Source organism: Oenanthe melanoleuca, chromosome 1 (genome assembly GCF_029582105.1).
Source record: "Oenanthe melanoleuca isolate GR-GAL-2019-014 chromosome 1, OMel1.0, whole genome shotgun sequence".
Classification (NCBI taxonomy): domain Eukaryota; kingdom Metazoa; phylum Chordata; class Aves; order Passeriformes; family Muscicapidae; genus Oenanthe; species Oenanthe melanoleuca.
Window position 1 is genome coordinate 47,389,762 of NC_079333.1, and position 15,368 is coordinate 47,405,129.

General features: G+C 34.3%; 1 protein-coding gene across 3 annotated transcripts in view; it reads left to right on the plus strand.

The window, feature by feature from the left end:
* Nucleotides 1-15,368, plus strand: part of PDS5B (PDS5 cohesin associated factor B) — a 96,798-nt gene that overhangs the window by 47,957 nt on the left and 33,473 nt on the right. For all 3 annotated transcript variants that reach the window (XM_056490414.1, XM_056490431.1, XM_056490421.1), the window contains exons 11-20: nt 2,056-2,201; nt 3,105-3,256; nt 4,925-5,038; nt 6,515-6,596; nt 9,777-9,825; nt 11,200-11,339; nt 11,415-11,530; nt 12,524-12,629; nt 14,262-14,422; nt 15,085-15,208. In XM_056490414.1, the coding sequence (XP_056346389.1) occupies nt 2,056-2,201; nt 3,105-3,256; nt 4,925-5,038; nt 6,515-6,596; nt 9,777-9,825; nt 11,200-11,339; nt 11,415-11,530; nt 12,524-12,629; nt 14,262-14,422; nt 15,085-15,208 (1,190 nt within the window). The remainder of the gene's footprint in view (nt 1-2,055; nt 2,202-3,104; nt 3,257-4,924; nt 5,039-6,514; nt 6,597-9,776; nt 9,826-11,199; nt 11,340-11,414; nt 11,531-12,523; nt 12,630-14,261; nt 14,423-15,084; nt 15,209-15,368) is intronic.

A 15,368-nucleotide genomic window follows, 5' to 3' on the forward strand; every position in this document is an offset into this window, starting at 1 on the left:
GGAGAGATCTCTCTCATTCTCATACAGTAGTTGCATTCCCAGCTACTGCTGAAATTAAGCTCCATGGGATCAGGTAAAAACAGCCTGCCTAACCTAATGGTCCTGGCATTTATTAGTTAGGGTGCATAGGGGAAACTTAAATTTCACAAAACTGAAATATTTGATTCTTGTACAGCCACTGTCTAAAACATGATAACAGTCCTCATAACTGACCACAGCTTCACAGTTCCACCTCCTTCAGATCAAACACAGCCTGTAATTCAGGAGCTCTGTAGGAAGAAGGCAACTGGCATCAATGGAAGCATTTAGTATTTGCTGCTTCCCATGTCTTAATTAAAAAAAAGTGCAATTAGTAGGAATTGGTTGGTTTGCTTTGTAGACTGTTTCTTCCCCTGATCATTAAACTCCTACTTGTAGTTTTTTTGAGGCAGTATCAGAGTTACAAGAACTGTAAAGTGCATGGGATTGCTTTCCTGCTTGCTGAGTATTTGTCAAATTGGACACAAATACAGGCAGACTGCAGTCACTCTGTAGTTAGTGTTATCCAGAGATTAGCTCAGTTGGTTGGAACATGGAACATCATGGTCATAGGTTTGATCCCCATATAGGCCATTCACTTAAGGGTTGGTCTTGATGACCCTTGTGGGTCCCTTCCCAACTCAGAATATTTTGTGATTCTGAATTGTTCAACCAGTTAAAAAAACCCAAAAGGTTTTGGGTCTTTCCTTAATGGAATAGTAAAAATATTTTCATTTTTCATTATCAGAATTATATTTTCAATTTGTCTTTTTTTTACATTGCAGAAAGACTTTGTGCCCCCTCTAATGGTATCCTCTGGGAAATGTAATTTTGCTTGCCCCTCCTCTCTCTCCCCACAGTACTTACCAAAGTCAAATTGCTGAAAAATTTCTGTGGCTCTCTGGTACTGGAGATGAGAATTGTTTTATATAATGGCAGTATTTTTCATTTGTTTTAGTTTATGTTCCTGTTAAACAATAAGGTTTTTTAAAAAGGCTTATTTGGATTTAAAATTTCATAGCCCCCATAACTGCAATGCATTATTTTGAAATGTGCTCTTTTGACACTTGGGCTGATTACAAGTAGTGGTAATGGCCAGTGTTTCAGATGAGACTTGAAAATTTTCACTGGTCATTGAACAGTGATGAGACAACAATAACCTCTGGTTATTTCATTCAGACTGAAGTTTGAATTTGCAAGGTTTTGTAAAGTTCTTAGTGTTGCACTGACGTATGCAGTGAACTGTGATCTTCTGTGTGTGTGTGTTCCTACTTTTTGTGCTTCTAAAATAACCTAAAATACAGCTAAAAAGATAAATTAACTTTGTCATTTTGTTTGCCGCTTTTTAAAAAGGACAATAGGTAGCAAACAAATTTGACACCTAAAAGCAGAAGTTTTAAAGTGTTATTGGTGTTAGTGAATAAGTAGCAGTATACCAGAATAATCTAAAAAAATTGTTCAAGATGGATAAACTAGGATTTGTCTAAGTAAGCATTATAATTTGAAGTATCTTTTGATATGTCCCTGCTTATGATGCTTACATGGCTCATACTGATGAATGTTCCTGAAGCAGGTGAGCTAGGTTCCTTGTGGATAATACAGAAGTTGTGAGTGGGAGTGTAACTAATGTACTCTAGTAGCCAAAGGGGATGGAGTCTGCAGGTGGAAAGTAGCCTCTAGTCTGAATGAAGACTTTAAAATGTGTATGGTGTGGTTAGCAAGTTCTCAAGCACTGTCTACTCTACAGATCTAGTCCTGCTTAGTTATGATAGTTGCCAATGTGTACATAGTGTAACTACTATAAGAAATTTTTAAAAAATTGTTGCCACATAATTCTTATTTCAATAGTACCAGTAATATACATATTGAATATTCTAAGTGAATACAAAGTTTTACTGATATTCCAGTTAGTCTTGGAAAAAACTGTTGATTTCTTACTGCTGATGCTTCAAACAGAATAAAATAATTTTTCTGTTTCTGTCTGGTGGGGAAAGTAGCTGAAGTTGTATACTTACACTTACTCATTTTTCCCCCCAGAATATCTGAAAGTAAGGTCACATGATCCTGAGGAGGCCATACGGCATGATGTTATAGTATCCATAGTTACTGCTGCTAAAAAAGATCTTTTGCTTGTCAATGATCACCTGCTAAATTTTGTCAGAGAAAGGACACTGGACAAGCGGGTAAGACAAAATTAGCATTGATAATAGCTGGGTTTTATACTTCTAAACTGTAATATTCACCTTCTTTAAAATCAGCACTTCTAAAAAATGCTATAGTGATTTTAAAATTACAAATGAAAACCAATATAAAGTAAAAAATCTTGATTCATTCTGGTTAGTGAGCTACCTTCTTCCCAGGACTAGAATGCTACATTTTTCATTATGCTGTATTTTATTTAAGATGATTAGATTTAAATTATTAGATTGGCTGCAACACAACAATGTTGTTCCAGTTGCCTAGTCTAGTAAAAATTAATTCAAAGAAAACCCTTGTAAAACATTCTAGCATTTTTAAGAAATTTTTAAAGCCCGTTTCAGTATGTACTATATATATATTGTTGATTACCTGCTTTTAATTAGATAGTTGAAAGACTGCAAATCACTGTAATAGCTTTCAAATTTGAATAGCCTTCAATTTTAGTTTAGATATATTGCATTATTTGTTAAAATTTATGAGGTTTGCTACTTAATTTAAAGCATAGTAAACAAGTTGGCTGATGGCAAACTTAAAAACAATTGCCTAATATTTTTTTATTTGGTGACATGCTTTTTCTTGTTGTAGCCATAACAGAAATGCACATATTGAGTATAGAGTGTGAGAAAGGGTGTTGGCTTAAATCTGTAATAATTTGAAATTCAAGAGGCATACTTACATGGTAGTTACTGGTGTTGAAAGGTTTAGTGTAATAGATATGATGCAACATATGTCATAATGAGAAGCTGTTGTACTGGGAACTCGGGGTGTTTTGCGAATTAAATTGTGTTATTTTGGTGTAGAATAGGAAATAGCTAACAGAAAATTCTGCAGTTTTTTCAGTTTTGAGTTTTGAACTGCTAAACTGGCTGCTATTTCTTTTTGTCAAGTGGAGAGTGAGGAAGGAAGCTATGATGGGGCTTGCACAAATATACAAGAAATATTCATTGCAATCAGAAGCAGGAAAAGAAGCTGCAAAACAGATATCATGGATCAAAGATAAACTTCTGCATATATATTATCAAAACAGTATTGATGACCGGTAAGTTATTAGTAAAAGCTGGGTGATTCAGTGGCTAAGTGTTATAACTTGTTATGAAGATTTGTTTTTCCTGTGTGTTTCAGTGCTGATGAGAATCTTGATAATCCTGTATATTTTGATTCAGTGCATAATCTTATATAGCTGCAGCCAAATGTTGTCCTGTGTTGATTTCTACTTTATAAGTGGTTCTAAAGGATGTGAGAGGTTGCAATATTTCAGAAGTCTTAGGTGTACATTAGGTTAGCATTGCCACTGCTTCAGTAGAGGGGATTTTTGTTTAAATTTCCAACTTGTTAATTTTTGTTAAAATTTAGTAAGTAAATTTGCTTGAATAATGTTGATTTAGATTTGCATGTTGTTCCTGTATGTTTTAAAGATAGCATGTGTAGTGACAATGGGCAAGCCATATCACTCTGCAGAACGTTAGGTTTCTCTAGCATAGAAACTGAATTAGAGCCTTGTCCTGGATTTGTGATGAAAGCAATGCCTCTGTCATACCAGCTATAGCCATGTATAGGGTTGTTGGTGTTGAAAAAGAGATGGTTGCACATGCATAACAAGTCTGCCTTGACTAATCAAGGTCATCATCTTGGCTTTAGCAAATGAACCTTCACAGTGTGTTCAGATACAAATGGCATTGCAAACTCAAATAAGTATTTTGAAAAATTCAACACCTCAAAAAGTTATCTTCAGAACAACTAGTTATTTCATGGTACAGTGTAAATGGACTGTCTGGATCCTTACATCCAGTCCTAACCACTGACATTTTTCTTAAACTTTTAAAACTAGCTGCATTTGGGTTTTGATCATCTTCTCCAACTGAGCATAAGGAATTTTATTTTCTTTTCCAGCAGAAATGTGGATCATTGTTTTTACCTGTTTGCTCCATTCTGTTAATACTCATCTCAGTTCTGGACCTCAGTCTTGGACTTATATTTAGGAGTAGCATGTGGGCTTGGTTTCCCTTTTTTTTTTTCCTCAGTCCTTGCTAGGTAACTGTCAGGCCCAAACCTCTTTCTTCTCCTTTTTCTGAATAAGGAGCTTCTTTTTGCACAGAAGCTTTTAATAATTCCCTTGGGAATATACCTGCATTTATATTGCAGAAGGAAAAGACATGGGATAAACTCAGCCTGTGGGGAAGGGGCCAGAAAAGGGTGGAAGGAAGTCAGCTCCTTCTAATTAGTATCTGAATTCTCCTTCTGGGCTTCATGATATTGTGTGATATAATCAACGTGATATTTCTTTTTTTATAAGCACTATTAGTAGTAGTAGTAGCACTGTTATTTTAGGCCAATTAGTTTGGGTCAGTTCATGAATTTATCCCAATACTGACTTGTAATGAAATTAAATGATAACATCTTATTGAGTTGATAACTAATATCTTTCTCAAGTTGTTGGATTTCTTCTAGATTAATACATCTGATTTTGATAATGTCATCTGTTAAATCTCCTACTATCAGCATTAGCATTTTGTTTTCTGTAATGATAAATTTCTGTTTAACTTATGCTGAGTTATGTCAAATAACTTGACCTTTAGGTTTTTGAATATCTCCATTTTTTATGCAACAGCTGATGTCTGGATAGGGCTGAGAATTTTTGAATTGATGTTTCAACAATTCCAATTGTTTTCTTCCTACGCAGCATAAGTGTTTTAATCCTGTCTTTCAGGTTACTTGTTGAACGCATTTTTGCTCAGTACATGGTCCCTCATAACTTGGAAACAAATGAACGAATGAAGTGTTTGTATTACCTGTATGCAACACTGGATTCACATGCTGTGAAGTAGGTGCTGCTTTTTACTCCTTGCAAAATAATTTTTAATACAAATATTATTGTGAAGTAGTTCTGAATTGTAATGAGTAGCCTAAGTCAGTGGACAGAAATAGTTTATAAACTATTAGAAAACAGAATGTAGAAATAGCATCTATTTTTCAAGTGAGATTTTGAAAAGATGCTAAACTTACAGGGTGTTTTCTAATAAGATGCAGTACATTTCATAACATAAACAGCTAAAAAAAGTAGTGTCGAAGATCTGGAAATAAGCTTGAGTGCATGTCAGTCCTTTTATGTCTGCAAAGAGATAAAATAGATATACTAGATCAGCCCTAAATCTTATCTGACAACTTGTTAATTAATATACTACTTGTTGCAGTAGCCAAGGTATCTTAAGAATGAGAAGTTACTGTTTTTTCCTCCTTCCTTGTTATTACTCCTTAAATTAGGTACGTGCACGTGAATTTTACTCATAACGATTTTACTGCTGTAATGTTCACATAGATTTGATTGATTTTAGATAGTTTTACTTTGTTTTTCATGTAGTAGTACTCAGTCACTTGAAAATCAAATAGAGGGTTTTTTTTCCTGTGCAAGAGATTAGAAGAGGTTTTGTGTATGAATTAATGCCTCCCCATACTATGAAAACTGATATTTGAACCCCCTGAATTTCTTGTATTGCCTGTCCAAAGATAGGACAACTGTAAAAACCTAAAACTATTTTTAATAGTATATTGCAAATAAAAAGTTACTGTGATAGTAACTTTTAGTGTAGGCTAAATGAAAATGCAGAATGGATTCTTTTAAGTTACTTGTTATTTCAGGCAACAGATAACTTCTGAATTCTACAGTTCTTGTACGCAGCAGTACAAAAGACATCATTTGTTCAGTTATTCATACAGAAATTATTTTTTTACTTGTAGATTTTCTAAGTTTTGCAAATGAGGCTGTGACCTCTATTTATATGGTTTACTATTCCTGGAAAGTGTGCTAATTTTCTGTTCTTCTGAGTATCTTTCATGCATCTCTTATAAGCCTATTAATGTTCACTTTTCACAATTTATTTGTCTAGTAGCTGCTTCCTGTCTGCAAGACAAACATTTGTTTTGGTGATAAAAATCTGAAACATCTGTTTTAACCTACTTTTTGGTATGTTTTTAGAAGAGTCATTTCAGGCTTGTACAAATGAGTTCTTAATGGATGAGACATTAGTTACTTCCTCCTTCTTTGAAAGGCAGTGTACTTGAGCATCTGAAATTAAACTTGTTTCAAAATCTCACTTTGTTGCAGTCTAATATTATGAAATAAATTTTCTGTGTTATCCTGCTAGGAAATATTTAGCCTTTGCATAGACAGCAGTGAAAGTTCAGGTGGTAAGTACATTTCTGAGTCTGAAATTGAAAAGGCTGTACAGACTCATTTTGGACAGGTGTGTTACTCCTTGAATAGATACTTTTGACAATTCTTTTTTTTTTTTATTTTTAGAGCATTGAATGAAATGTGGAAATGTCAAAATCTGCTACGACATCAAGTAAAAGATTTAGTTGACCTAATAAAACAACCCAAAGTGAGTTCACCTTATCTTTATTCCCAGTGAATATGCAGTTTTAATTAATGCACTGTTTTTTAATTCCCTTTGTTTGGCTATCTCAAGCTTATTTGTAACAGCAGATTGAAAATATTGTGAAAGTAACTGATACTCCATTAGACTACATTTGCTGAAGGAAATGTATATATATTGTGCTTGTAAAATTGAAGAGGAAAAGGGTATTACAGAAACTTCTAAAATGTTTTGCCAGTCATTTAATAGTAAAATATTTTCTCCAAGTGTTTGAGTTACATCTTTCCACGACTATTCTGACTCTTGAGACAGGGTGAAACCAGCATATTATTTTTGACTGCCAAATCAAGTAATTAAGAAAAAGTACCTATATAAAGCCTCTTAAATTGTTATCTTATGTGTGATTAGTACCTTTAAAGAAATTGGAATATTTTTGTCCCAACAGGTTACTAGTTTCTCTTCCCTCTCAGGAATTTATTGAATTTTGTATTGGAGATACCAGATTACAATTTTATTTTCTTCTTTACAGATTTGCTCAGAGGGAAAAATGAAAATTTATTGAGCATTTAGGATATTTTCATAAAGTGAATTTGAGTTTGCTTTAGTTACATTATGTTCATACATAGTCTGGGGTAGGGAAATTATAAAACTAAATTCTTGATATGGTTTGGAATATAATTAGAACTTTGCTTTAATGCTAGACATTTGATCTGATGCTTTTTTAACAGAAATAATATAGAATAGAAAATGTTGCCATGCTCAAATTTCTATGTGTCTGTGTGATTTTTATTTTCAGTATGTGTATATAGTTGTACTGAGGTAAATGTAATGATTATGAATTTGCTGAAATTATCTGAACCAGGAAGAGTGGGTAGCTGTGTGGTTGGTTTATCTAATATATCTGCTTAGAAATGCTAGTGTCTTGCCAATAGAGAGAGATACTGCAGTGAAATTACTAATTTTGACTTAGTGCATTAAAAACATGCTGTAATGTATTAAATTCTAAGTGCAGTAAATGCTAGCACAACAATGCTTCATTGTATTTTGGTGGCTGTATTGAAATGCTTTTCATGTACTATTTGCTGTAGGTTAAATACATTTCTGCATTTAATACCTGAGTTAGTTCCTTGATATTTTGTTGCTTTTCAGTTGAAAGTGAAATTTCAACTTTTTCTTTTGTTTTCAGGGAGTTGTGAAAGTTCTTTCTCAGTTGTAAAATATCAAATATGATTTGGAATTTACCAGGAATGTTTGATGCCAGCATAAGCATTGCATGCAAGACTATGCATGCTTTTGTCATGTTTGCATTTGTCCATCTGGATTTTATCCTATATTTTGCTCTTAAGTGCTAATTCTCTACACCTGGATATTCTCTTGAATAGTAAGACTACATGGGAGAATTTAGATGGCTTGTGATAGAGCAGAGCAGGGAAGAGAGGTGTCCGAGGGGGAGCCGTACAGTGCTTTTTAATATGTTCATTTGTTTGCTTTTGTTTCTCAATGCCAGAATAAATAAGTAAATCTTTGTGTAAATTGACATATTAAATTAAGTAAAATTCTCCAACTCAAAACTGTTTTGCTGCCTGCAGTGGCACCTCAGACTATCATATACAGTCCAAGTAATAATCTTGAGGCAAATATCCATTAGCTATTCAGAGCTATGTAAACATTTCTCTCTTTCAGGAAACAAAACTAAGATTAAATAGTAACCTTTTAGAAGGTATCTTTGTGTGCTTTTTCACTTCTCTCTAATTTCTTCTTTTAATCATTACAGCTTAGTTGTTGATTTATTCTCCTGTAGCTGTTGTCCCTGTGCCAAGTGTAGGCATTGTGAGAGCTCTCAGAGATAAGTAGGAGTAGAATAAGGAATAGTGTACAGATGTTACCACAAAGAAACTTTGATTAGGTAGTAAGAAAAAAAAATTGCAGTAAGGGTTATCAAATATGTGAACAAGCAGGGCAGAGATGCTGAAATATCTTCATCCTTGTAAATATTTAAAATGCAACTAGAAGTTGCCTGAAGCAAAACCTGATCCTGCTTTGAGTAGGCAGTTCAACTGCATGACCTAAAGTTGTCACTGCCAACCTACATTATTCTGTAACTATAAATCTTTGAGCTTCCCAGTCTACCTTTCTGCCGTTTATTGAAAGTCCACGGGCATCCTCCTTTTTTCTTCTTCAAGATCTCCTCAGACAAAGCACTATTTAGGAGGCTGAAAATGTGTTAAGGCGCTTTTTATTGCTGTTGGTCATAATTTCACCTGACTTAAGACAGAAGGGACATCAAACTTGATTTTAAGACAAGTTACTTTTCTGAAGAGTGAAAGCATAAATCACAGCTCCTCTTGTTTTCTCCTTCAGCAGTGGTGTACAGCAAAATAAAATCCATAACCTTCCCTGTTCATATGTAGAAAAATGAGTGAATGCTATTTTGTGTCTGTTGGAGTATAATCATTTGCTACAGATGAATGCAAGATTATATGGATCGAGTGCCACAGCATATTTTCTAAAGGGAAATGTTTCTTAAACTTCTTTCATAATTCCATAGAGTTATACTACTGCAAGTTAGTACTTCTGCCTCAGGTTATTTGATGTTTGGCTGAATTATTAGTAGTTGGCTCAATCTTTTTTGATGGGAACTTTAGCTGGTACTTGAAGACTTAGCTAGTATTAGGAGACAGAGCAGTCAGGATTAAAGAAACTCCACAGTACTCCACAGTTTCTGTTTTTCTCTTGAGTCACAAGAGGTTCGAATATGGGAAGTCTGTATCTCCTGACAGCATTACTTGAATCCTGTAAATGATATCTGATTTCTGTCTTTTATCACTTTTTTGTCTGAACATGGGAGTTCAGCTGTGACAGCTGAGAGCCCTGAAAATGATGGCATTCTTCTGAGACTGCACCTTGCAGAAATAGCCCATTCATGCTGTTCATAAGTTATATGGTAGATTGAAAAGTAATAAAAGTGTTTTATCTAAGTGATGCTGTAGGGATGATCTGCCTTTTACTTCCTGTGTCTACATTGAATTTGCAGTGGTGGTTTTTGATTTCTAACATACTGATGTGTTAGCAGAATGGATGCTGACTTGTTGTTAATGCAGTCTGGAATCTTCCTCACTCAATATTCAAATGGAAATAAATAATATAAAATTTTTACTTAATCCATTTTTCTTTTGTGACTTGCAGACAGATGCCAGCAGTAAAGCTATATTCTCAAAAGTGATGGTTATAACAAGTAAGTCAGTGAAAGTATTTACAGTATCTAAAAATTAAGTAGAGCTATATTGCTTTCTTGCTTTAAAAATCATTTGGGGTAAGTTTATAAAAAGACATTTTGCAGCAGATAAAATTTAAAGCAAATCATGATAAATGTGATGCAGCAATATGCTTTTAAGAATGAAGGCAACTCTAAGCAGAATTACCTTCCTACTGTAAGAATTCATGAGTCATGAAGCCTATCACATAGCATTTTGTCTGCATTGTGGACTAATTCAAGGTCTAGATGATCTAGGGTGTTCATGTGTGTTTTAGCATTTATTATAGAGTATATATTCATGGATGTTAACTAAACTACTAAGCTATGTAGTAACTTAGTAAGTCCTTGCTCAGTAGCAAGGAAAGCACTTGGAAAACTGAAGAACTCCTGTGTAAACTGAAGTGTTAACAAAGAAATACCCAGTAACAAGCAACACTTTTTGTTCCCTCGGCCCATCATGTCAATAGCATTAAAACTAGTATGAAGAAAAACTTGCTTTGCAACTCTGAAAATTTGTTTTCAAGTACACCTTTAAAAAATGTCATCTGTTCTGGCAAAAAAATATACTACGTAAGACTATGCATATTTTTGCAAAAAATGCAGAGGAAAAAAATGAACCTTGCTGCTTCATTGGCCATGATCCCAATCCTTTTTTCATCAGTTTGTATTTTTTCTTATACTTTTAGTTCTGGGTTGTATTTAAAAAAAATAGATACAGCAAAACAAATTTATAATAGAACTTGTTTCGAACTAACCATCCTGTAGAGCTATACCACATTCTGTACCAACTTTGCTTAACACTGTCTAGACCAAAAATATGAAGCATCTTAAATAGTAGACTAATCCTTTGCCTGTAAATTGCCTTGCTATAATATGAAATGCCAATATAAAATGAGGATGTAGTTTAAGAAAAGCATTTTAAATGGTTTTTTTTTTAGGGGGGATATTTTAAGCTGTTGTAAAGCATATGTTTACTTAAGGGGTAATTTAGCAAAAATACCCTTTTTGTTTTTCACACTTGTTGCAATGGGTGATCTGTATACAGAGTATATTTTGTTGTGGAGTTTAGGCTTTGCAGTCTGAGGTCAGCTTCAGCTGTTAGTAATATTACTGGCTTGACCAACTAGACTTGCTGGAAAATGAGTGTGAAGGGTGGGGAAAGCAAATAGCCTAAGGAAATTTGTAGAAATTTGTGTCCTCATAGATACGTCTGCACATTTTGAGTAGTTTTGTGGTTTGAGATTTTTTGTGATTTTTCTTTCTGTTTTGTTTGGATTTTATGTGGTTTGTATGATGTTCTAAACTTGTGCAATTTGCAATACATAAATAATGATTTATTTTGGTTATTTAAAGGAAACCTTCCTGATCCAGGGAAAGCTCAAGATTTCATGAAAAAGTTCACACAAGTTCTAGAAGATGATGAAAAAATAAGAAGTCAGTTAGAAATGCTTGTTAGCCCAACTTGTTCTTGCAAACAGGCTGAAGGATGCGTGGTAAGAATTGCTTGTAAAATGTGAATACTTTTGGAACAGAATTGATTAGAAATTTAATTGCAACTTATATTTCAGAGGGAAATAACAAAGAAGTTGGGCAATCCAAAGCAACCAACAAATCCTTTCCTGGAAATGATAAAATTTCTTCTTGAGAGAATTGCTCCTGTGCACATTGATACTGAATCCATCAGGTATTTTTTTGTGTGTGTTGTCAGCCATAATCACAGGGTTTGTAATTGGGGTTTCTTACTTTGCCTTTAAGCACAAACAGTAATAGGCTGGGTGGGTGTGGCTTAAGGCTTGGTGACCTGCAATGTTTTCTTCTGTTTCACTTTGTATAGAGATTTTTGTGTCCTTGTTCAGAATGTAGTCACAAAAACAATTGCTTTGTCATTCAGCTTATCTGGGATGACCTGTCATTAAAAGTGGATGTGTTGCTGATAGACAAAGTATGGTTTGTAACCAGCTGACTTATTTTAAAATAAATTTCTGTCCCGACTATTCGGCTGAAAGTTTCCACCCAGAATATTAGCTCACAGTGGCATAAATAGTAATGTAACTGAGGAAGTAAGGATTATGATGATGAGGCAGCAAGACTTCAAAGAAGAGTAAGCCAATAAAGTTGTGGGGGGGTGGGGGAAAGTAGTTGCTGAAATTATTATTTAACTAACAGCAGTATTTGAAATTAGCCTTACTGTCAAGAAGAAATAGGCAAGAGATAGGTCTGGTAAATTTGTCATCAGCTCTTACCAGAACTGTTAAATGTTTGTTTTTTGTTTTTTTTTTTTTTTTCCTCTTGGTTAGAGACTAAGTACTGTAAACGGTTATTTTCCATCAGTTATTAAGAATCTGTAGTGAGTTGTAACCTCAGCATAATTTTTGCTGATTTTGTTGCTTGTAATGCTCAAATTGTTTTCTTATTTTGGTCATCCTTCCAGAGTAATTTGTATATAGTTCTTAATTCATGATGGATAAATATTTTAGAATGTAAGGCTTCATAACCTTTGACTTGGTTATAGTAGATGAGGGCAACCAGATTATGTATGTAGTTGACATATTTGTTTTATAATAAGCTTATGTTTTAAGTAAGTTACTTTAATAAGATTGTTTTCAAAAGTTTAAGATACAATCATACCTGGTGGAATTGCAGTAATTACAAAGCCATGTTTTGTTTTGCTTTTCAGTGCCCTTATCAAGCAAGTGAACAAATCTATAGATGGAACAGCTGATGATGAAGATGAGGGTGTACCTACTGACCAGGCAATTAGAGCAGGTCTTGAATTGCTTAAGGCAAGTATAGTCCTGGTGGTCAGTGAGCATGGGAAACTTTGCAAACACTTGCATTAAAATAAATTTTTAATTAGCACTTACTACTTTTAGTCAAAAGCATGTGGTGCCTACCTGGAAGAACCTGGTTTGGATTTTTGTGCTTTATGCTCATCTTATTTGACATATAAGTAAGGTTATTTTTTAAATTATTTAGAAGCTTTTCTGGAAGCTGAAAGTAGTTGCGTGTGAGACAGCAGCAGTGGAGTTTTATTAGAGCATGAATTCAGCGATTTGTAAATATATACTGTCCTGTTGTATATCAATACAACACTGTAGTTCCTCTGTGCTCCATGAAAATTGGGGTCCTACCTATTTCAGGTATGAGTAATTTTCAGACTCAGCTAATGTAGCAAAGACCATCAAGTAGTCCAGCTGGGAGTTGACTTCCCAGGCCTAAAAATCTGAAGGACTCCCATACTGAGGTTTTCAGAGTATTCTAGATTAACTAAGTAGATTCACCTGAAAGGGTGTGGCCCTTTTCCAGATGTGCACATTTAGGTAAAAGTGCAAGATACCTAGTAGCACAAGAATGCATCTGAGTAAGAAAGAATGAATCATGTTGTGAAGGACTATATGCTTGAATGAAGGCTTCCAAGTCAGTATTTACATATTTGTATGAACCGACATGACACATTTAAGGAAGAGGAGTAAGACTGCCCTAAACAAAGAGGTCTGTATATCATGAGAATAATACAGAGTGGACAAATATAGGAGTCCAGCATCGAGAATGCCATACAAAGAAGTGGGAAGAAAGGTAACTTGGTTAAAATAGAAGACTGCATATGAAGAAGTTTCTAGATTTTGATGATTGTTTCTCTGCCATGGGTCAGAATATTTATGTGGAATGACGCTAATAATCAACAGACACCTAGAAATGAAGAAAAGACCAAATTTCAAGGAGGATCAATTGAGGGTTTATTTCATTTTTTTTAACATGGGAAGACTTTCATACTTGAAAACAATCAAGTCCGGGAATCTGAAGGAGAGGTACAGAATCTGCTAAGTTGCTGTGGAAAGCTTGAGGGACTAGAGACCCTGTTGAATGTGTCTATGTTGCTATTTTAGAGATAGGAATTTCACTTCAGAGCAGAATCAATCCTTCCCCTGAGGAAACAACACAAAGTCTGGAAGCACACAAGCCGGGCTCCTTTCAGAGGAACAAAATTGAGATGGGCTTCAGAAGCACATGTTGTGTTGCAGTGACTAAAGTGGATTTAGTCAGTCTAAAAATACTCTGAAGTAAAACTCCTGGAACATGAATATTGCTTCCTTAGCATCGGTTGTGTTTCTCTTAAGATCTGCTCCTGCTGTAACCCAGTACTTGCTAATGTAGATGTAGCCACTGAGAAGTATAAATAAGTCAGAATAACAAGAAACTGAGACTGGGGAAATAAATTAATTCTAATGAGGTCGTATATAAAGACAGAGAACTTTAGTAGCTACTAAAAAAGAAGAGAAATGTGCATCATGGGTCAAAAACAGGGAGAGTTATAAATGTTCCAGTATGGCAGTGGAAAATAACTCTTGATGAAGTGTCCTAGTGTTAGTGGGCCTTTAAAAAATGTTAACATGGCTTTCATCATATTTTGGCAGGTACTTTCGTTTACGCACCCTATCTCATTTCATTCAGCTGAAACTTTTGAATCTCTCCTTGCTTGCTTGAAAATGGATGATGAAAAAGTGGCAGAAGCGGCATTACAAATTTTCAAAAACACAGGAAGTAAAATTGAAGAAGACTTTCCTCACATACGATCGTAAGTTTTATGTCTGAATCTGAGCAGTGATCTTTACTGTATAGGATTTTGGAAGTGCTCACTCTTTTTTTTTCATCTCCTGTAGATGAAAATGTGATTATCCTGCATTCTTTTGGAAGAAAGTATTACTTCCAATTTTCAAAGATTTTTAAAATGTAGTGCTTTTTGAAGAATAGAAGTGAAATGAATATACCCAAAGTAGTGACAACTGGTATGCCACTAATACCACTCTAATTTATATTGTTGCCCTTCAGAATTACTTATTCTTTCCTAGGTTATATATGTATATATATGTGTGTATATATATATATATATAAAAAGTCTATGCAGTGTAAAAGCATTCCTTGAAATGTAATGGTGATATGGTAGGCAAAAATATTTTCAAAAGAACATTTGGTATCTGTGCAGATATAAATGCCTATTTTGCCTCATGATATCCTATCAACAAAAAAATTGAGGTTTTTTGCTTGCAGGTTATATAAATTTTTTTTGAATGAAATTACCCAAGCAAAAGCAATTAGTGCTTTTGCAGAAGTGTTGTGTTTTTTATATGTATATCTGTACTTCTCTGCTAGTTTGATGTTTTGAAAAATTTTCAGTTTGTGAAATTACTTATATCTCTTGGTCTGTTTGTCTGTTTGTTTTGTTACACAAATATTTAGTGCTTTGCTTCCAGTGTTACATCATAAAGCTAAAAAGGGACCTCCTCGTCAAGCCAAGTATGCTATTCACTGCATCCATGCAATATTTTCCAGCAAAGAAACGCAGTTTGCACAGATATTTGAGGTAACATTAGATATTTAACTTTCTTTTACTGATTTTTTTTATATCGCACATGTAAACTAAGTTGCAAGTTGTAGCAGATTTTGGAAATATGATTTTCCCCTTTCCTTTTACATGATTTTGGCCTGAAGAATGGTAGTAGGGAGTATTCTTGTCTCTCATG